We start from the raw sequence: 22,328 nt of genomic DNA, 5'->3' as shown, positions 1-22,328 counted from the left end.
AACTAGTTAATCAAGAGTAATTCGCATACGTTGATCTAATATTGAGGAATTTACCCCAATCCAGATTTAGTATCAAACGTACTGTATGGAATGTTTCATAGTTTCCTGGTTAAATATGTCTTCATCCTTAGCACCGTTGCTGTGGCAGTACCTATAGATGGTTAGTTGAGATATTAAAGCACGTGTATTAGCTACTTACTCTATCCAAATTCTTCTGGCGCTTTCATAGCTGCGCTTTGTGCTGGGTTGTAATTCACTCCATACCCTTTCTTGACCCCGAGAGCTTTTATCAGGGTTAAACCCCTTTTTCTGAAGCCTTCGGGCCCTCTCGTTAGGGCTTATCTCCTTGCGTATTGTATCTAGAATTCCAACTATAGATATTTATTGGATATTAAATGTATCAAGGAGAGTCTATCGCCCTATAGGTGAGCGTAAAGAAAAGAGAGAAAGAATAGGAAGAAAATACGGAGAGCGCGAAGAAGATGGAAATTAGAAAGGAAAGGAGAAGCGCTTTCCACCCCTAAGGTGGAGGGCATACTGGATGGCAGTCCCGTCGTATAGATTTAACAGTGGTTAAAGCGCTTACATAGATTAATGCATTTTGGTTTCGTGTGCGTGAAAAAGGTGTAGAAATCCAAAGAAATTAATACGAATCCCTCGCCTAACTAAGCCACATAGTTCTATTAGATGGGGAAATAGACACGTATTTGGGCAATTAGTTTAGTGGTATAACGTCCGTTTTGCATACGGAAGGTCGTGATTTCGATTATCACATTGTCCAGGTTTTAGTTTTGACATTTTTTTTTCCCCTTCTTGCAGAATGCATTTTTTATCGTATTTGGTGTCTCCAAAAAATATTTTATCTATCATAATGATAGTCTCTACCAAAATACTGGTCTCCTTATGTTCTCTGGCAAGCGCTGGAGCCTGGTTCTCCAGGGCTGGATATGAACCACGTGACGGCGCGTTTTTATCGCGACGACGTCACCAGAACGAGGCACGATGGAGTTGGAATAGTCGATATCTCACTGGAAGATGGGGAAAACCGCCAATGATGGGGATATGAGTGGCTCGAACGACTCATGCTCATGGGATTGTGTCTGCATATTCATTTCTTCTAACTACCATGGAAAATCGGGGAAAGAGAAAGCGAGATGATGCAGACGGGCAGGATTCAACTCCCCCTGTCAAGGACCATGGTAGCACTGATAATGGGGGCCTAGCGAAGAGAGGAACGTCCAATACGTCTTCACACTCTAATGTCTCTTCTCGCTCAGTGCCTCCCTTTGCAATACCATGGCCGGAGGAGTTTAAAGCCTTGAGCAGGATTCATCGGGCACTAAATGTGGTATATACGTTCTGCTGCACTCGTCAGCATTACACCACGACGTTCGAGAGAATAAGGAGCTCTGTTGAGTCCCAAACTGGCGGTCGGCCACTTACTATTGAAGATGTTGCCAAAGTAAAATTTCTCATTCCACAGTCTGTTAGGTTCGAGCTTTCAGATTCAGGTGTGATCAGTATCATGGGAATGGCTGAGGCCAGGAAAAAGAAAGTCCCTGAGATATGGAACGACTGGGAGGCAGAGGGAATGGGTTCAAATGGTAGCGATGGCAGAAAAAGGCCTCCCGATGCCGAACTTCTCTTTGAATTTGTCGACGGGGACCTCAAGCCCGAGTCGCAGCCAGGTGTAGGTCTGGGCGGTTATGAGGATATCAGGACGCCAGTCTACAGCCAGAAGAAAATGGTTGCACTGATTGAAAAGAGAAACAAAAAATTTACCACTGCTATTGATACCTTTTTAGCTAGCTGCCGACAAGAAAATGTCGATCCAGTACAACGTCTTGAAGCCGAAAAGGATATATATATGCCTCTCTCTCCCGACAGTGGATGCAACACGCCAGCTGCTGCGAAACTTCCAGCACAAATACCCAAGATAAGACGAAGCATTACAGAAATCATTTCAGAAATAAAAGAGCAAAGCTGGTATCATAACCAGATAGTAAAAGGCGGGTATCGCATATTCGATGCTAAGAAGCCAGTTTTTGGCGATTTGGATTTCCTTCTCTCACAAAACTTGGTCAATGCACTTTACAATACCCGGGGGATTACACAGTTCTACTCCCATCAGGCAAAAGCCATCAATGATCTTCATGATGGCCACAACGTCATTGTTTCCACATCCACTAGTTCGGGGAAGTCCCTCATATATCAAGTGCCTATGCTTCACGAACTTGAGAAAGACGCTCACAGCAGAGGGATATATATCTTCCCAACAAAGGCACTGGCACAAGACCAGCGCCGAAGTATGCTTGACATGCTGCAGTATATGGAAGGGTTGGAACATATCATGGTAGAAACATTTGATGGCGATACGCCAATGGCAAGTCGCAATGCAATCCGTGAGGAAGCGAGAGTTATCTTCACAAACCCTGATATACTCCATGTCACTATCTTGCCCAATGAATCATTGTGGAGAAAGTTCTTGAAAAATTTAAAGTACGTTGTTGTTGACGAGCTTCATGTCTACAATGGACTTTTTGGGACTCATGTTTCCCTCATCATGCGTCGCTTGAGAAGAATATGCGCTTCGATAGGGAATTCTGATGTTAAATTTATTTCATGCTCTGCAACAGTGGCGAATCCAGAGGAGCATATGAAGGCTATTTTTGGGATTGACGAAGTTAAATTGACAGATATTGACGGATCACCCTCGGGACGAAAGGAGTTTCTTTGCTGGCAGACACCGTATAAGGATCCTAATGATGCTAGCTCTGGTCGCGGAAGTAGCATCGATGAATCAGCCAAGATCTTTTGTCAACTTATCTTACGGGGAGTACGGGTGATCGCATTCTGTCGTATCCGCAAGCAATGCGAATATTTGTTGAATGCGGTCAAAGATGAATTTCGTACACTTAATAGGTCAGATGTGTCTCGCTTCGTTATGGGTTATCGGGGAGGCTACAGTCCACAAGATAGACGAAAGATTGAACGCGAAATGTTTGAGGGCAAGTTGCTCGGAATTGTGGCAACAAATGCACTGGAGCTTGGTGTTGACATTGGGACATTGGACGCCGTAATCACGCATGAATTCCCACACTCGATATCCAATTTTAGACAGCAAAGTGGACGAGCGGGAAGAAGAAATAAAGACTCTCTGTCGATCTTGGTTGCTGGTCAGAGCGTAGCAGACCAGCACTATATGAATAACCCCGATGACCTCTTCACGAAACCCAATTGCGGACTACTCGTTGATCTAGAGAATGAGCTTGTTCTTGAAGGCCATGTTCAGTGTGCTGCCTTCGAAATGCCAATCCGCCCAGAGAACGACTCTGCATATTTTGGGTCGCAGTTGGCGCATCTTGCAGATACTCGACTAATAAGGGATGACATGGGATTCTATCATTGCCATGAAAGATTTAGGCCCAATCCCTCGAAATTTGTTTCAATTAGAAGCATTGATGAGGATATTTACGCTATCATAGATACCACGAACAACAGAAATGTTGTCATTGAAGAGATTGATGATGCTCGCGTCTTCTTCACCGTATACGAAGGAGCCATATATTTCCATCAGGGAAATACCTATCTTGTGAAGGAGCTTAATACAACTAAACGGTTTGCAAGAGTGGTTCGCGCACATGTCGACTGGATCACTGAACAACGAGACTTTACAAATGTTGATCCGATTGAAACCGAAGCAATCAGACGTATCAGCAGATTATCTGACTATAGGGCCTTTTTTGGCAAAATTGCCATTCACACATTGGTATACGGATACTTCAAAAAGGACAAGAAGGGCAGAATACTTGATGCCGTGGCTCTTGATACTCCTCCTATTGACAAGATGAGCAAGGGCCTCTGGCTAGATGTGCCAAAGACGGCTTTGGAAATCCTTTCATCTCATAATTTGAATGCCGCTGCTGCTATCCATGCAGCAGAGCATGCAATCATGTCACTCCTTCCGACTTTCCTAATATCCTCACCAGGAGACATTCGAACAGAATGCAAAGTCGCAAAGAAAGAACTAGGGCCAAAACACCAGCAGGCACGGGGCTCTAATCGCGATCAAGACCCAAGGACACGAAACCATTCCTTTCATCCCCTTGCACCCCCCACACCACGTCGCCAGAGACAGGCACGACTTGTTTTTTACGATGCAAAGGGAGGCTCATCCGGTTCTGGAATCACCTCTAAAGCCTTCGAGTTTATAGACAGCCTTCTTGTTCGTGCTAACTCGCGCATTGATACGTGTACTTGCACAACTGCTCAAGGCTGTGTAGAATGTGTTTGCAACGAACTTTGCCCTGAAATGAACCTTGTTATAAGCAAGGCTGGTGCTTCTGTGATATTGAAATGCCTCCTTGGTTTAAAAGTTGACGTTGATTCTTTACCATGGGGAACGGAACTTGATCGAGGGTACGAGCCTGGCCCCCGGAGTGAGTTGGCTCAAGGTCTAGAAACCATCATTGAAGCTGTCGAGGTTGCTGGAGCTTCTGGGAAAGAGATTAGGATCTATGACCTTGACACTTAAAATTGGTACCATATAATTTTGGTGAAGTTAACCGTGTGCATGGAAAATTGAAGCAGTGTTGCTTTATTTCTAAGCTTTCCATACGGATGATAATCTATTAGTGTTATCCTATTTAGCAAATATGACTTACGGATTACAGAACAAGCTTCGAGGCCAACCAGTCCGGATGCCAACGCCGAGCCTCAACTTGAGTATCAAAAAATTGTGAAATTCACATCAATTATCTGACCTAGATAGACTAAACATCAAAGGTGTGTCTCTATCAATGTCTCTCCCTAAATTCTCAAGCTATTTTACAAATAGTATCCTCGAAGTCACGTCGCTACATGAGCGGTATACTTCTTCACAAAATCACCAACGCCAAAATATAGAGAAAGCTGCTTGTCATGTAAACTTCCCAACGCCTCCAAGCGCAAGGCGTAGTGTCCAGATGCAGTGCGCAATACGGAGAGCACAAATACATGGAATATCCAATCACAACTATATCTTTCACACTTATTGAAACAGAGGATTTTAGCGTAGAAATGCGGTAGGGGTTTATAAAAGTGTCGCATATTTCGCAATCTGCGAAATTGCGCTTGTAAGAAAGATAGTTATCTCAGAAAAAATCCTGCAGCTAAAGTTAGGGATAGGGCGTGCTCTGCCGTTCAAGGCGGAGATTGCGGAGGTGATAGTCCTTGATGGGATCCGCTATGCGCACTTGGTGTGCTGGCCTGACTGCTGTCGTCGGAACAAGTCATTCTACCGAAGAGAGACCGGATATCCCTCACTGCTTCCCTGAAATTGTCTCTGGGATTCGTAGTACGTTCTGACGTCCACTCTCGGATTTCTCGAACTAATTTAGGATATCCTTCACCATTTGGCAGCCACCAATCTGCAACTTCAGGGACCTTCCAGATGTCAGCTACCCTTTTTCGGACTGCAGGAGGATATATATATCTATATAAAAGGTGGTTAATAATGGCCCAAATCACAAAAAAACTTATTATTCTAGAAAAGTATACAAAAAAAAAAAAAAAAAAAAAAAAAAAAAAAAAAAATAGAAATAAAAGACCAGGGGGTGGGGGGTTTGTTCCAACTTACCCCTGTTGCTCTATTTCTGCAAGCCTTTTCCGACACCACATTCTATAGCGGTCATCAGGTGGAATGTATAGGCAAATAAGCCCCAGTACATTGTGAAACATTAGGGGGAACATTGGATCCTTGGTAGGCAACCTGTTTATCGTCTCGACCAGCTGGCATTGCTCCAATGCAAATTTCGACATCTCGGCGGGTTCCAGTGTTTGTGTGATCAAATCGATCTGGCAGTTGTACATAAGAAGACTGCTTCGGAGCTCCAGTTTAACTAAATCCACTTCACTGAATGGACCAGTATGAACCAATCCTGGAACGTAGGGATCGACAATATCGTCCGCCCCTAATGGCATCTTCTCTGGATAGTCCATGACAAGATACTTTGGATCATTAAATTCACCAATCTTGTGGATCATTTCTCTCATTGTCTGCGTGAGCATTCCTGATTCGGCAAGGAATTCTTCTCGCGAGATAATGCTCTGAGAAACATTAGCTAGAAGAGAGGCTATCTCGACCGCACATCGCTTGTTACTTGCACAAAAGGCAAAGAGCTGCTTGCTCAGAGAGTCAGGATCATCTGCCGCTTCCTGGTAGGCTTGCTTCTCCGCTAGTATATACCACTCTCGACCTAGGATTGTGGCATTACCAGCCATTAAACCAGCCATAATATCGTACCGCATATTCCAGTGGATGATGTGGATGCGAAACCTGTCGTCCAAGATCGTGTCCGGTGAGTACATTTGAAGAATCATCTGATGAGCTGCATGATGATGATCTATCAGATTGACCCAGTCTCCAACGTATTCCTAAATGCAAAACACTTAGCAGATTAATAATTAACCGTTTTGAGAATAAGTGGGATTATACCTCGAAAGTTGTTAGTTGAAGTATAGTGAGAATCGTGGCATCTCCGTGCGGCTGACGACTTTTCAAAGAACTAAGCAACGATGAAACGGATTTGTTGTAATATTGGAGAAAGGTATAAAGTCGGCCGTTAGGATGTTTAATAGAATAATGGTAGGCAGAAAATGCAACCAAGGCATAAAGAAGAGGTTTATATTCCAAGGCGTATTTTATCAGGTCTTCACTAATGAATTTAGCAGCAACAGATTTCATCATGTAGTGTGAGTGCGTAATATGCTGCGTATGATATTTTAGGAAGAATTTTATATCGTCACTAAAGCCAGGGGTATCTGCAACGCTAGACGCAGAGTCCGGGGTATCATCGGGTTGATCCCAGCAAATATTGGCATGGGCTGTAGGGCTGTGGGACCTTGTGGAATGCACTGTCGTATCGCTGGCGGGGGATGCACTGGTATCTTGAGTGGTAATCCAGGCATCTGAATTAACCGATTTCTGCTTCTGGCTGGTATTGGTAGATCGGCGAGTTCCGGGGCTTTCCCTGGTAGTTTTACCTGGACGTCGCACTGCTGCGTGGTCAGGCGATTTTGCCCTTTGGGAGCTGCTAGATGTAGCTTGCCCAGTATTTTGGCCCTTCTCGGCTTCCCCACCTTCAGGCTCGCTTTCAGCAATCACTGGACAGGACTCTTCAACCTTCACGCTATGTCTCTTTGTTGATTTCGGAACCTGCGGGGGCGGATAGATACACTCCCGTTTTCCTTTTCCACAACCTAGATATAAGATTGTCAATACGTATTCTATAACCATCTCTACTCAATAGTACGGACTGGGGTAAAGTTGACAGAGAAAACGGGGTAACGGCGAGGAGTTGGGTGCGCTAGACGTACGATCACAGGTAGGACGTTTCTCATCACACTTTGCGGCGTTACCGTTAGCGGGCTACAGGGCAAGATTAGGGATCAGGTTGGATTTACCTTAACGCGACGGGCACGGCAGGTATAGCAGCCACTTCTCGTACGTTTGTGCTTCTTATGCTCAGGAACTGCGGGGGAAGCCGGCATGGACTGTCCATGAAAGGCTTCTTGAGGGGAAATTGGCTGGTTTGGAAGAGAATTTGGGTGATGCCAGTATCTCAGTGGATGTTGATATATTTGTTGGTGACTCTGTACGTCCAACCCGCTGTACCAATAGTTCGGTGTAAGTCTCACGCTTCCAAACCCCAATGGTTGCAAGGGTTGCGGGCCAGAGTTGGGGTTTGTAGGGTGGCCATCAATTGAATCGGAATCCATTTTGATAGTGTTCTTGATTGTAAACAAAGTTGTATAGACCTCTAGGATAAGGTATCGAGCCTATGCAAGACGTCACGCAACAAGAGTCAAACACATACGTCAAATGGATCCGGTCCGCAGAAACTAGTCGGGGGTTGAGGAACTTTGGGCCTGGAATGAATATGAGGGTTAATATGGGAGCACGGAGAGATTGTTGAGGGCAAGTTCAAGAGGAGTATGTGAATATATAAAGATCAGCTGGGATAGGGAAAGAGGCCCAATTCCATAACCTTATCATGCGGCTTTTTCCTTCATAGTTGTTGATATAATAATATAACACTAGGAAGTGAAGAAGAAGGAACGAACCCTTTACCCGAGCGTAGAGGTCAAGATCGTGATTGCGAGTACTTTCCCGGACCCCACACAAAGATCAACCAAGGATCACTGAAGATATAAGGTCAAGGGAGGGAGCTCGTTATAGAAAAAGAAAGAGAGAGATAGAAGGAGCTAAACAGATGTGGCCTTTTCCTGGCGTAATTCTGAGACACGATGCTAATCGCGTATTTTCAAATTGTTGGTAACCTTGTACACCACGAGGCAAAGACAATACGGAATTTCGTATGGTTAGATGACTAGTGGTGCAGGAAGCACATGGCTTCCGTCTGCCGGGGTGCACGCATGGGATGACGGGGGAACAAAAGCGAAGAAACCGGAGGAAAAGCAAGGAGGATTGGATGACGGAAGTAGCTTCGCACTGCTTTCTTTTTCAGCAGCCTGGTAAAGACTGGACAGCGGGAGGGGAAAGAAGAAAAAGCAAAGCCCTGAGGGTCCGGGTGATACTAAACAGGTCAAGCTTGGAAAAAGAGCCTTTGAGAGATATTGAATGTATGACGATGAAGCGAGTGGTGGTCGTAAGAAGAACGACGGGCTTACCATCACTTGCAAAGACAAAAAAGAAAAAAGGTATGGACAGCCACAAGGGGTAGAAGTATGCGGGTTGCACGACCGATGATGGCGGCGGAAATGGTAAGCAGGGAATGGACGGAGGGCAGAAGGCCAATAGGGATAATAATAATGGCGACGAAATTGGAAGAGCAGAATGAGTTGCTTATACCTAGGTTCATGCCGAAGATCGCAAACCCAGAGGGTACATGTCAAGAGGCATGAATGCGGAGTCTCGCGCACAGTAAGAAACGCCGCACGCCGCTTTGAGGCGAGAGGCTGGGAAGGGAGCACCTGTCAACGAATCAGGGAAGTGAAGTAAAACGAGCCGCGATCTCCTCTTGTTCCTTGTCGACTGTCTGTTTGGATATGACTTCGAGAGACAAGAGTTTCAGCAGGAATGGCGGGCCATAACATAGTGTGGCTGGGTGGGCGTATATTAGCCAGGATCGTCACATCATGCGTTTCTGATACTTACTCCGAAGCAGGTAGAGGTGCCCGCTGTCACTAAGCATAATTTGGGGGTAGGTGAGAGAAGGCCTGGAGTACTCCGTACGGGAGAGATGATGGCCCAAATAAAAGGAAAGGAGAAAAAGGAAAGAAACGAGAAAAGAAAAGAAGCAATTATTTCATCCCTCTCCATCACAACGACGAAAAAATGTCGTTCCACATAGGTGGAGACTGGAACGACCATATACCACATATAGCCCAGGGAAAGTATTATTGTTCACAAGCCAAATCAAGAATCCCTGTTCCAGGTCCTCTCGACGGGGAGATCATCTCCACGGGTGAGAAAGGGCGACGATTGGATTTGCCGTTTTTTCATTTCTTTCTTTTTCTTCCTCCACTTCCTTTCGCTGATTCTTTTTTCACGATCTTCGGCGCCATCATGCTTACTGAGGACTTCGAGACCAACGGTAGTGCTGAAAGTTGAAAGAGTTCATGTTGAAGAAGTTTAGCCATGGGGGAAAAGGAGCGTTACTCACTCCTAACTGGCTGGAGAGCTTCGGGCCCGAGATTTCTAATACACGAGACCCTGTTGGTGTGTGATGTAGTTTCCTTCATAGTAATTTTAGCTGGTAATCGTTCTATGATTGATGAGTACTTGGTATCTCGTGGATGTGACTTTCCTTGCATACTCTGTGGTGTGAGAAGCACCCCACAAAGCTCGGCCAGCGAGACAGCTTAAACAGGATTCAAGGACTCCGTCATTATTATCGCTGGATATGCTTTTCCATATCCCTGAGAAAACATTTCGTGCATCTCCTTGCTAGGATTGTTTCTGCTTGTCTCTCGGTCGAGCAATCGGGCTCCTATCAAATACAACCTTGTTCCACGGCTTTCTTTGCAAAGCCCCATTTTATATTCCTGTAAGAGCGTTGCCGGAAGATCGGGACGGGGAATCAACCTGTTCGCCGGGGCAATACAGTTATTATTGTTTATACACGGCCAAGAGCTCGTCTTGAACGTGTTTGAAGACGGCAAAGGAGCTGCTGGCTCTCACGTTTCTTTTCCCCTTCTTCTGCTTTTGTGCCTTTTATTTTCTTCTCCAAGACGACGATTACGGAGCAATGACACTGGATTGACACTCGTATTCTCGCTCTCTTCTCGCCACTAGCTTGTTTCTTCTCCTGCGCCGTCGCCGTTGCGCGCGTGCTTGGTGCGTTTTGAGCTGGCGCTGCTGTCAGAATTTATCGAGGACGTCAAAAGACCCGAAACGGGCGAAGCGCGCCTTTCCCCAGACTGGAAGCTCCAGCCACCGCCTTTTTATTCTGCCGTTATCAAGAAAAAGAAGAAGAAGAATCTTCAACGTCGGCTTCATTTCGTCCAGTCTTGTGTCCCTTCCTGCTTCATCTTCAGGCGTCAATCCTCCACTGTGCCCACACCTCTCATGCCCCGGCGATGCCAGAAAGAGGTAGTGCCTCCGGTTTGGCGCAGATCTCGAAAGGTTTCATCAACCACGATCTCGTATCTCAGGGGGGCCTGGGCAGATCCAGAGCTTCGTCCGCCTAGGCACCAGCTCTCTTCCTTTTTTTTCGCCATCAACCGTTTATAGCGACATCAGCAAGCCACGGTGCGCCTTTCATTGTTGCACTTGGGCTTGTTGGTGCCCAGAAAACGCCGTCGAGGAAGCCAAAGTCATGGTCCGGTTGACCAACCAACCAGTTTGGCTCCACCATGGCTAGTTCACGAAACCCAAGCGACAATAATAAGATGACGGCTTCCTCCTGTGCCTTGTGTCCCTTAAAATGAGGCCTCAGCACCCCTCAGGTAGCCATCTGTACCGCAACATGAACAGATTATATTTTGGCGGCCTCTAGAACGCCGACGTTCGGATGACCTTGTATGAAGAACTTTGGGCTACAAACCTGTTCGTGGTGTCGCCCCTCTCGATCTAGACCTTATACCATGCAAATATTTCCAGAGTATTAATGACTATGATATAACTAGTAGTTGATTATCGCATCCAGATCTTTACCGGGTCTCAGCCGAAAGCTTGTGATAGACAAGTTCCCGTCCCCAACGATGGCTCGTTCTAGCGGCCAACCTTTGATCGCCATCAGAACTCAATAATAAAATATATCATATCATGTATTCCTCTCGAGACGTCTGTCTGCGTATATACGCTAAGTCTGCACCTGTACTTAGCTAAAAAGGGCGTACCCTCTTTGTTCCTTTTTGCCTTTTGTGACCTGATAAACTCAGGAACTAACTCAGTTCAGGCACCATTGAACTCTCATTAACAACGTTCGACCGATGAGAAGATAATAATAATTACTAACGAAATGAGTTGATCTTTCAGAAAAGCTACCGCTAGCTGCTACCATACAGCGACCATAATAGGTAAACGAAACCTAAATAAGCTTTGGGCGAAGGAAGATATAATAAAAAGGAAAACAAGGGAAAACACCAACTACAGGAAGCTTTCATCATCAATTTTTGCCCACGAACCAGCTAACATTTGCCTAAGGTGTCAAATACCGACCTCTTCCCGCTCCAGCTTATATATGCAGAGCAACATCTCCCCTCTGATGAGGAACCAGCTCAGCCTGGAATGTCAGGCCCCATACGGAGTGCAGTTTGTAGATATACTGTAGCTACGAAGCAGGTCCAGGAATGCGCTCCTGTGCGAATATGCGATAGCCTCGTATAATACTCCATACAACAGTTAAGTTTGACGAAGGAGCAGCCGAAAGGACTGGCTTCATACTCTGTACGGATGAAGTGCTTGTGCTACACATTCCACAGATGCCGAGATTAGCAGAAGTGTCTTTGTCTCCTGCGTTCAAAGGAGGGGGAAAAAAGAATCTGGAGTGAGTCGTTACTAAATATTCTGTGTAACCGGCTTCATATCCACCGACCGTTCCGTGAAGTCATGCAATGCACTACCTACGGATCACGGAACAGCGGACTTCCATCCATTGAAAAAAAGAAAAAAAGAAAAAAAAAAGAAAGTGAGGAAAAAGTAAAAAGGAAAAAGAAAGATTATGCAGGTTTTCCGAAGAGGTGATGTATATCTATTGACCTCCTACTCCTACCTTGAATGTGTTGATAAAGATTCAAGGGGGACAACTCCAAGATCCAGCCAGGTGAGTAGATTCTCCAAAGCCGAGACATCAAGGTACAAACTAAGAATTATGAGAAGTCAGTTTTTAGGAACACATATATAGCCTCTGCCTAGCATCTCAAACATAGAGTCCACGAGTCCACATGGATCGAGCAGAGTACCTCGTTCAAATTACGATAGAAGAAATATTGGAAGGAAAAAGAAATTCCAAAGCGGAAGAGAAGCCAAAGAACGTGGTATTCACAGCCTAGCTTCGAGTTGCCCGAGTTCAACTAATAAGAAATCTCCGGCGGATAAGATATGCAGGCGCTCTCTTACTCCGCGCTCATTGTCGATTAACATATTACTTACGTACGAAGGAAAAGAAACAAGACTGTCCAAGGTTTCCCAACCCGTAAGAGCTGCAGACACGGTCGTACATGTTGCCATCACGCTGAGGCGAAGCACTTACTCGCGCAGATACCGGATTAACTGTCGTGAACAGAATTCTTTTAGGGAGTCATTCGAACAGGTTCGTACTCCCAAGAAGCTGCAAGTTTGATGTCATTTTCTCCTAAAACTTCTGGATTTTGGAGTTGCTTAGGCCGTTAGGGCTTTATGTCACAGTATTCACATTCGCGCTCTGCAGCACTTAGTGCCTGCCTGACTCGTATTTCTCGACATTTCTCCCTCTGCTTTATTGGCATCGCTGTGCATACGGCATCTAGTAGTCCAAAGGAATCAGATCGTCTTTAGTGGTGGCATGCAGAAGGCAGAGTTAATGGTCAAAATATATTGCCAAGATAGCGTGGAGGATAAGCAACTCATTCCTTTTTACTCCATCCTATGTATGGCCCCCGGATTCTGGACAGTGACAAAGCGCAAGTGAAGTATCGAGCCGGTCCGCCAGTTGAGCGAGATCAGCGTTCGGTCGCAGAGTGATTCGTCTATTGATGCTCTCGAAGGGGAATAACTCGCTGTCTAGCTTGCGGTGGCTTGCATCAGGACACCCACGCTGTCGTTTCTAGCTGCTATCTCCGGAGAATTCTGGGTTTGAAATTCTTGCTGGTAGCTAAAAATACGCAAGTCTTTCTTCACTGATCAAACTTTGGCTTTACCAATCAAGTATACCTAACTCTCTAGGGCGGATGCCACATTGCATTTCGGCCGAGCTTTGAAGCAATGTAGAAGCTTTACTGAGTCATCCCAGATTGCTGTATATTCCAAACAAATCAGTATTAAAGATTATCAGCGGATATAGACCATGAACTACTCCGTATAGCATAAACACTCGACGTTGGGAGTGGAGATCTTTGGAGTATATTTTCCTCAAACAATTCCGGATACTACGTAGAGGGGGCCGTATGGCTCAAGATCCACTTGGTTTATTTATTGGTTACACAAGTCACATTATTTATCGTCTATCTATATAGCATTGCCAAAAGATAAACAACCAAGACCAGTGAAGGATTTTAACCTGGGAACCGGTTGTTCCGTGAAGCACGCAATTGTTTATACTCCATGTCTAGTTTTGGTAGAATGCAGTGCATCATTAGTCGGGTTTAATATTGACAACCGATGGCAGGTCTGGAGATAAATTTCGGTACCCACAGCCTAGTAAAATCTTCGTATAATCTTTTAGTTTAGTTAACACTTCTTTGCCGGAAAGTCCGAAACAAGACGGAGTCTTGCAAAATTGCATAGCAACCGGCAATATTCACCCGCCCTGGTAATAATAAATTGTAAAAATAAAGCGTAAAAAAAAATAAAAAAATAAAAAAAAATAAAAAAAAATCCGGTATGTGTGCTGGTCTTGAAAGGATTTGGAGGAATAATGAATAATATCCAGGAGTAGGGGAGTGGTGCATAGTCGGCCTAGCCCGTACAGCAATATACGTGGTGGATGGGTGATAAGTTATTATTGCAATGAACTGCTGAGACTGTCTGTAGGCTGTGGTCTTGTGTGTTTGTTGCCTCAAGTATATATAAGACGAGAAAATGGATATAGTAAAGCAGCAAGAATATTTACCATTGGTTTCTGGGAGATCCTCATGTGAGAACTACGCCCTAGGTGAAGAGAAATATTCATTATCCATAGTCGCGTATATTTCCAACTGGTGGAGTGAAGTTCTTTCGCTGGATATCTTCGGGGGGTTGCCCTAATTTAGGGTATAGTCAACTCGTCAATTGGTAGCTTGGAGCGTAGACAGTTCAACTGTGACCGGCTCATTTTTCCTAATACCTGTTTCTGTCTCAACATGTTCTGTATTAAGAACTTGCTTCGAGATTAAGAGACTCGCAAAAGCACCGCATGCAGCTAAACATGCGGCTAGAATCCAGATATACCGAAGGCTGGATGCGAAAGCCCTTTTTACCACAAGTTTCTGAGTCAGGTCTGAAATTTTCTTAATAACATCCACATTGGCAGCGGCAGCATCACCAGAGAGCTGCTCAACAACAGTTTCAGGCAAGCCTGCGTTGTTCAGACCTTGAGTTCTCATTCGCATACCATTCTGGAAAAGAACACCGCCTAGAACAGTAGCCATGAAAGAGCCTATGTTCTGGTGCAAGTTAAACGTTGCAGTCGCAGTTGCTGTGTCGTCTTGAGATACCATAGCTTGAAGTGCCAGTAATGGGGGATCGAAGAGCATCCCTGCGCTAATTCCTGCAATAGTTTCTATACCAGCAATTTCGGCAAGGGATGACGTTTCACTAAAATCAATATGTAGTCCAATACCAAGAGCAAACAGAACGGTGCCTGCTCGAATAATTTCGATATATCGACCAGTACGATGAATTATCAAACCGCATATGATTCCAGTGACACTCTCAGTAATTGTCATGGGAAGTATAAGCACACCAGATCGAGTGGGGGAAGCCTCCCATATAGTTTGGAAAAATAGAGGAAGATAGAATTCAGTCGCTTGGACTCCCTAATAGGCAAAGATAGTTAAATCAATTGTGCACGCAGGATTGATACTTAGGGTGCATCTTACAAATAACTGTGTAAACCCAATTATGACACAGGCGACATTGGACTTGCGTTGAAATAGTTTCAACGGCATTAGAGGATACTTTGATAGCCGTGCCTGGCTAAAAACAAAGATTCCAAGCATTGCGCATCCAGAGACAATTAGAAATATAACTCTAGGTGAGTCCCAGGGGAATAACTCTCCACCAAAGTTTAATCCCAGTAATGGCATTGAGAGGGCTCCGATAATGGCAATACTTCCAAACCAATCAACCGCTTTGATACCTTCTATAAAAGGAGTTCGGGGATTATGGACGTCCAGAAAGAATAACAATAGGATGAAAGATGTCCCAGCCACTGGAAGGTTGATCCAGAATATCCACCTCCACGATATGTACTGGGTTAATGCGCCACCAAGGACAGGGCCAACACCTCCAGCAACTGCCCAAATTGCCTGTAGAAATCCAAGATATAGCGCTCTTTGCCTGTATCTACTATTAGCTGAGCCATCATTGACTTAGACCACAGTGGGTCGTTGATTCCGTGAAAAGTAAGCAAACGTACCTCATACTGAATATATCTGAGATGGTGATCATGACCAGCGGCGTTATGCCTCCACAGGTCATGCCTTGCAATGCACGACCTGCAATAAGCATTCCTATAGACTTGGAGGTTGCACAGACGATGGAACTGCAGAAGTAGAGTGCGACAAGCGTGAGAAGGATAGGCTTCCGGCCCCAGATATCTGATAACTTGGCCCACACAGCCAAGAAGGCTGTGTTTCCCAGAGTAAATGCACCGCCTACCCAAGAGTATCCTGCGGCAGAATGAAGATCGGCAGTAATAGTGGGTATAGTAGTAGCAACAATAGTGACATTTAGGGCCGAGATGAAAAGCGTCGACTTGGTATTGCATAAGTTAGCTAATACCATTCTCTATAAAAAGCCACCTAGGACAGGGAGCCACTGGGAGCCATTCTAGGTGATGGACGGTCAGATACTTACAAGGAGAGAGACGAGAACCGCAGTCACTCTGAGTCGGCTGCGATTCTTCCTCGGCTCATGTAAGGGCATGGTTTCAGCGGGTGGTTCTGGCTCTGCATTTGGGCTCATGACTCATATAAGCTGTAATTAAGGTAGCAAATATCATCCGGGCATGGAGAGTCCCTTCTCTTAGAAGGCTCTGGGTATCTCCTGCTATCACTCATTCGCACTCAGTACATCTCCTGCTTCGACTTCTCTGTGGTTTGAACGTTCGGGAATAGCCGCGGCAAAAAAGCCACGCCTTTCTTAGCTAATAACGAGTTAGTTAGCCGCCGCACTAGTTAAAAAAGGGGGCTCTCAAACCCAGTTTCAACGTCGCGCTAAACAACAACACTCAACATCAAACCTCAGGAACCACGGAATGCATGTACACTCTCTACTTTCCCGTTCCGCGGGCGCTGCAGCCGGGATGTGGCTAGACGTGGCATAAGCAAAACAAATGCAACTTGAAAAGAAACACGGGTTTCGATGAAACGAATCATGCTGCTACACAGATTATCAAAGGGACATGACCCATCGGCGGCTAAGGAAGAGAAGTCGGCGAAGAACTAAGGCCAATCAACCTGCGATCACTGGGATACGATACCTAGTTAGCGTTTGGCCTTTAAATCGCACCAGATGCTTCCAGTGCCGAATGCTCTGTCTTGGAATCCTATAAGATGGCGCTAGGCGGAGTTCTCCTTAACTCCTTAGTCGCAGAAATATGATTCACTGCTCTCTTTCCTAGCATCAAGGAGGGAGAGCTTCGGGGGAAAGGGTGCTCAATGCGTCCCAATCCCAGCTGCCAGACTCTTGATCAGCTTTGCTTCATGAGCTTAGCAGAAGCTTGATATCACCCGAGGCTTGGCTCTTCCACCTCGATGGTATTTCACCTTCGCCCCGATAATCTAACGTGCACTGTTTACGGATTATCTGTGTCTTTTCTATTGCAACCACATATCGATACTCATGTTGGACACGAACTCATTTGCCTCTACTCCCTCACAGCGTTCTACCCAACTACGTACTGGGAAAAAAAATCTGCCAAGCACGTGGGATATAAATAACGAGTAAGCTAGTTTGGTTTTTCTGACTAGGCCCTGGGTGTTTGAGCTAAGTGTTAAGCAGGGGTAAACTTATGATACCACCAACAAGCAGCTACAAGCGATCCCCGCCGATATCACTGGAACGCGGGAAAGAAGTGACAACCGGCAACTCCAAATGGATCTAAATCTGCTTTAAAATCAGTTCAGACTTACGGTTGCAACGTTGTTATATAACTAGCATTTTGTATCAGACTAGTGGCGCCGCTTGCCAAGCATGTCCGGAGTGTCATGTTGGCGGAATGCGGAATCTTTATGTGACCTCGAAGTTTTCCGCGTTCAAGTATCACCTTACAGCACGGTGCCCTTCAGTTGGAATCATGAGGCCACTGATGTACCGAATAGGGGGTCCGAAGACGTGTCCCTTGGTCTCAGTAGATTCCTGTGTTTGCATTGCCCCTGTTTCCAGTATCCATGCACTTTACATACCTTTGGAAGAATTCTGGTGCACCGGCAAGCTGTTGGCAATCTGCTAAAATGGTTATTTTCCCTATAAGCTAAACACTACTAACAAAAATGATATCATGCTCACCATTTCGCCCATTCAACCTAGCTAACTACACAGTCGGGAAGTATACTATGTTCTGAGCCATGGAGGTACAATCAAAACCAAACCCAATCGAAGCCTAGTCAAAGAGTATTATCCTGGATCCCTGTTAGGAAGTTAACCTGAATACAATCAGAAAAGTAAGGGCTCCTTAAAAGTGGGATCGGAGCGATCAGATTAAGTCTCGTATGGATTCAGAGCTTCAGCCACTTGTATGCCGACCCTGGGGTTGTTGCTTCCTAGCCAGAGATTCGGGGAGCATGAGCTATCATATATTCTCCCCAACCCTCTTATAAAAAATGGCCCGTATTCTTCAAAGGCTCTAGGTCGATTCTCTGTATTTCCAATTTCCATGAGGCCATGGATGACCGGTATGTTATCCTACATCTTTGGAACGATGACATTCTAACATATCATACAGATTAAGACTGCAGCGCTTGCTGCGGGACAATTGTACGCAAGAACCAGAGGACGCTATCGGTCATCTTCTGGCTTTGTTAAATAAAGAGAATGGACCATGGCCGTTTGGAGACCTCATTCGCAGTTACCAAAGTCTCTGGAAGGGCTTGCCGGTGGCTGTTCGGGATGGCAGTGATTCAGAATGGAACACCACAATAGACCTACTGAAGCTTAGATTAAAGCACTTCGCTCAGCATATGGAAGATCCCTTACACCATAAGTCTCTACGGCCTGCACTAAACGACACTGAAGCAAATCAAGAGATATCCCATGCCGTGCTTCATGAATTCGTCAAACACTTCGACTTGGGCCTTGCTTGCTCTGCTAGCAGAAAACCTCGAGTCATGGTTATCTTGCCCAACGGTCCTTTGTTGGCTCTTGCAGTCCTTGCGGTAGCAAATCGCTATACACTGGTGCCAATGTCAAAGGCTGTGACAGCGGAACAGCTGAAGATGGATATCAAGGCTGTAGAGGCCGATGCGGTTCTCATGCTTGAAGCAGATGTACCAAAGTTTCGAATTGAGTCAGAAATTGCTACCTTCATCGTCAAACCCCAAGACAACCTGATCTTTCGCGTATCCCGTTGGGCCGATGCTAGCTCTTCAACCATTGCTCGTTTGAGGCCTAATGGCCCAGATGATCTCGCTATAATTCTCTTTACCAGCGGAACGAGCGGTACCAAAAAGTTAGTGCCAATCACTACATTCAACCTACTGGCTAGCATTATTTTCACGATGGACAGCCTGGGTTTACAAGATACTTCATCCTGTCTTAACATGATGCCTTTACACCATGTGTGAGTTATAATTATGATATTGTAAAACAGTCAGAATGATCACTAACACTCTTTAGCGGTGGAATGGTACGAAGCTTGTGGGCTCCAGTATTTGCGGGAGGGACTACAATATGCTGCCCTACTTTCGACCCTAGTTTCTTTTGGGACGCTGTTGAGAAGTGGTGCCCGACATGGTACTATGCAACACCAACCATGCACCATATGATATTGGCTGAAGCAGAGAACTGTCAGGAGTGTGTTCACAAAAGCTCTATCAAATTCATCTGTAATGCAGGTGGTGGCCTTCCTCCAACCCTTGCAGAGCAGCTCCATTCTACATCCGGGTGTGTTGTTTTACCGAGTTATGGAATGACAGAATGTGCTCCTATTGCGGCGCCACCGCTGGACTATGATCTCACTCGAGTTGGGGCGTCAGGCCTCCCAGCAGGCCCTGATCTTGCCATCCTGGATATATAACGACCGTCCTGCGTTCCTAGTGGTTCAACAGGGAGGATTTGTGTGAGAGGACTTCCTGTCTTCAACGGATATTTAACGCCCACTGGTATTGATAGAAGCGCTTTTGATACAGCTGGATGGTTTGATACAGGCGACCTTGGCCGTATTGATGAGGTAGGATACCTCTACATCACTGGGAGAAGCAAAGAAGTCATTAATCGCGGAGGGGAAATAATTTCTCCACTGGAAGTAGAGGATGCTATCATTTTCAGCCTCAAAGGATCCCTCGTCTATTATCTTCGGCCGCGTGACAGAAACCATGGCGTTCTCTACATCCCACGATGTATTACAGGAAGTTGTCGGCGCCGTGACTGTGACTCCTGCCGGATGCAAAAGACCTGATCTCCGGCAAATACATGAAGCGTTAAAAGACCGTCTAGACCAGCCTAAATGGCCTACAATCCTAGTCTATATGGACAATGTCCCAAAAACTCACAACAAACTCCGCCGCATACAACTCAGTCGCCGATTAGGCCTAGAGACACTTACAGACGATACCTTGCCGTCCGATTGTCACTACGAAGCAATTTGCCCTCAACCAGAAACTCCGTTAGACATCTTAATTGATCAAAGGAGATGTGCTGTACAGCCTGAGGTAACGAAAGCACATCTTTTCGAGATCTCTGGGATATCGGATGTTTTGATCCGGACAATCCCAATAATGGGTACCTTCAGGCTGTCTTGTTTAGTGACATTCCGTCTCAACTACTTCCTCATGAGATATTCAGACGTCTTCGCATTCTCGTTGATGGATACCTTGTTCCTAGTAGTATCAGGATCGTTGACGGGCCTGCACCCGTAAACTCCGGAGACACGATCGATGAAGCTGCCGTAGATGCTATAATTCGCTCTCAGGCCCTATCTTCCATTTCACCTACCGAACAAAGGGTTTGCGGTCTCTTTGCCGATGCTCTGCGATTGACTCTAGGTGATGTGACTCCTACTACGGACTTCTTTCTAGCTGGAGGGGATAGCTTAACGGCTGGACGCCTTGTCTCTCGAATTCGTCAAGAATTCAGTGTTCGACTTGCTAGTGACGTACTCTTTCGGCATAGTACAGTCTCTGAAGTAAGTATCGTCGTCGAAGAGGCCATGGCCCGGCCGAAAGCTGAAGAGAAGAAGTCGGAAGATCTCCCTGGTTGCTTAGAGACATACAGCTCCACCAACCCAGCCATCCTTCTACTCAACTTGATACCCCTAGGTGTATTCTCCCCAACACTACAAACGCTGCGATGGTCTATGTTTGTGTATATTCTAATTCAAACTTTCCGCTGGCGAATCCGTGACTCTGTTATTGGTCGGCTTTTCCTCATCCTTTTATCCGGGGTGGTATCCCGACAAGTGATGCATGTTTTCTCTCCTCTACTGGGTATTGCATTCAAATGGCTGCTTATAGGTCGATACCGGGCTGGTATATCCCATGTGGGGACCGTATCATTCTCGGTGGTGGTTGACCCAAAAGGTTCTACAGGTGTGTGGAAAGGTAGGCTGCTCTTGTGATACTAGTACTACTATGCTAAAGACCCGCGAGCATTTCCTGACTATTCAACTATGAATAGGGCATATTTGGCCACTTTGGCTTCACTCGAGTCTTATACTACCGCGCTCTAGGAGCTCGTATTGGCCGCAATGTTCGCATTCATCCGCAGGCTTCCCTTGGGGAGTACGACCTAATTGAAATCGGTGATAACGTCGTGCTCGATGACTGTTCATGTCGCCCCTTTTCTGCAGAGCGGAATACTTCTATGCTACTACAGCCAATTCGCATCGGCGCGGACTGTACCGTGGGCCTCAAGGCAGTCATTGCCTCTGACACAGACCTCCCCCAGGGAACTTGTTTAGGCCCAAATACATCTAGCTGGGAAATGGAGGACGCGCAAGAGTCAAATCGCGAGCTAGCTTCTGCACAAATCCCACAGCCACACTGGATTTGGTATGTATTAGTTGTGGGATTGCTGTCTTTGCTAGTATCCTTCGTCTCTCGATTACCAGCAATAGTAGCCTTCTTCCCTGTGGTTATGAAATACCGACAAGTTGAAAATGACATGCTCCGTCAACAGGTACTCTGGTTTGTGAGCCCATCACGTATTGGGTATTATGCTCTAGTGATACTCACAGGAGCTGTTGTCGGTCCGTTCGCTTGGTTCCTTGCTGTATACCTTGTTAAGCGGGGATTAGACTTAGCCTGTGGTCGACCACGACCTGGTCCACACAATCTGCGTTCCCAGAGAAAGATGATCTGAAGCGCCGTGTTGGATTCCATTCTCCCACGAGGAGACATATCTCGGTTGACTCGTATTATAGGGACACACTATGAACTCGTCTCTATTGCAGTGAGAATGCTCGGTGGACGTGTTGGTAAACGAGTTTACTGGCCAGGCACCGGAATTGCAATGGTCCAGGATTACGATCTCCTGGAGATTGGTAATGATGTCGTATTCGGATCCCGATCTACTTTTGTTACCTCTGACGGGGTAGGGAGGGATCGCATAGTCATCGGGGATGGAGCATTTGTGGGAGACCATGTTGTTGCTCTTCCTGGGGTTATGGTTGGAAAACGAACAACAATTGGGTCAGGGGCGCTGCTACGTCGAAACGGCTCATACCCAGACAATACAACCTGGACTGGAAGCAAGCATGGGGATGTGATACAATTTCCCTAGAACAATTCTCCTCGAAACCAAAGCCAAGAAAATTTGGATAAATTGG

At 45.8% G+C, this 22,328-nt stretch overlaps 7 protein-coding genes and 1 non-coding gene across 8 annotated transcripts in view; 4 read left to right on the top strand and 4 right to left on the bottom strand.

The window, feature by feature from the left end:
* The window catches only part of TERG_05606 (uncharacterized protein), a gene marked incomplete at both ends in the record, with an annotated part of 1,011 nt that extends 475 nt beyond the window's left edge, over positions 1-536 (bottom strand). Inside the window, 3 exons of the mRNA XM_047748460.1 lie at positions 83-151; positions 200-371; positions 467-536. Coding sequence (XP_047604442.1) covers positions 83-151; positions 200-371; positions 467-536 — 311 coding nt within the window. The remainder of the gene's footprint in view (positions 1-82; positions 152-199; positions 372-466) is intronic.
* A 173-nt stretch (positions 537-709) lies between these two features.
* TERG_10545 lies at positions 710-781 on the top strand. The gene has a single exon. It is a non-coding gene; the product is annotated as a tRNA-Ala (tRNA).
* Positions 782-1,029: 248 nt separating this feature from the next.
* TERG_05605 (uncharacterized protein) lies at positions 1,030-4,534 on the top strand (the record flags this gene model as incomplete). Its single annotated transcript, XM_003233683.2, has 1 exon — positions 1,030-4,534. Exon 1 carries the CDS (start codon positions 1,127-1,129, stop codon positions 4,532-4,534), a length of 3,408 nt encoding a protein of 1,135 aa, XP_003233731.1. The 5' UTR covers positions 1,030-1,126.
* Positions 4,535-5,181: 647 nt separating this feature from the next.
* TERG_05604 (uncharacterized protein) lies at positions 5,182-7,758 on the bottom strand (the record flags this gene model as incomplete). The annotated part of the gene is made up of 5 exons (XM_003233682.1): positions 5,182-5,473; positions 5,618-6,414; positions 6,476-7,239; positions 7,357-7,384; positions 7,444-7,758. 5 exons carry the CDS (start codon positions 7,756-7,758, stop codon positions 5,182-5,184), a joined length of 2,196 nt encoding a protein of 731 aa, XP_003233730.1.
* Positions 7,759-8,361: 603 nt separating this feature from the next.
* Positions 8,362-8,673, bottom strand: TERG_12312 (uncharacterized protein; the record flags this gene model as incomplete). The annotated part of the gene is made up of 1 exon (XM_047751287.1): positions 8,362-8,673. The coding sequence occupies one exon, from the start codon at positions 8,671-8,673 to the stop codon at positions 8,362-8,364; it is 312 nt and encodes a 103-aa protein (XP_047606647.1).
* Positions 8,674-14,409: 5,736 nt separating this feature from the next.
* On the bottom strand, positions 14,410-15,069 carry TERG_05601 (uncharacterized protein; the record flags this gene model as incomplete). The annotated part of the gene is made up of 1 exon (XM_003233679.2): positions 14,410-15,069. The coding sequence occupies one exon, from the start codon at positions 15,067-15,069 to the stop codon at positions 14,410-14,412; it is 660 nt and encodes a 219-aa protein (XP_003233727.2).
* Positions 15,070-18,229: 3,160 nt separating this feature from the next.
* On the top strand, positions 18,230-19,580 carry TERG_05599 (uncharacterized protein; the record flags this gene model as incomplete). Its single annotated transcript, XM_003233677.1, has 3 exons — positions 18,230-18,240; positions 18,291-19,124; positions 19,181-19,580. The coding sequence occupies 3 exons, from the start codon at positions 18,230-18,232 to the stop codon at positions 19,578-19,580; spliced, it is 1,245 nt and encodes a 414-aa protein (XP_003233725.1).
* Positions 19,581-19,878: 298 nt separating this feature from the next.
* Positions 19,879-22,282, top strand: TERG_12311 (uncharacterized protein; the record flags this gene model as incomplete). The annotated part of the gene is made up of 5 exons (XM_003233676.2): positions 19,879-20,214; positions 20,295-20,948; positions 21,016-21,102; positions 21,179-21,749; positions 21,924-22,282. The coding sequence occupies 5 exons, from the start codon at positions 19,879-19,881 to the stop codon at positions 22,280-22,282; spliced, it is 2,007 nt and encodes a 668-aa protein (XP_003233724.2).
* Positions 22,283-22,328: the final 46 nt, after the last annotated feature.

The sequence above is a fragment of the Trichophyton rubrum genome (assembly GCF_000151425.1).
Source record: "Trichophyton rubrum CBS 118892 genomic scaffold supercont2.6, whole genome shotgun sequence".
Taxonomy (NCBI): Eukaryota; Fungi; Ascomycota; class Eurotiomycetes; order Onygenales; family Arthrodermataceae; genus Trichophyton; species Trichophyton rubrum.
This window is presented reverse-complemented; position numbering and strand designations above follow the sequence as displayed.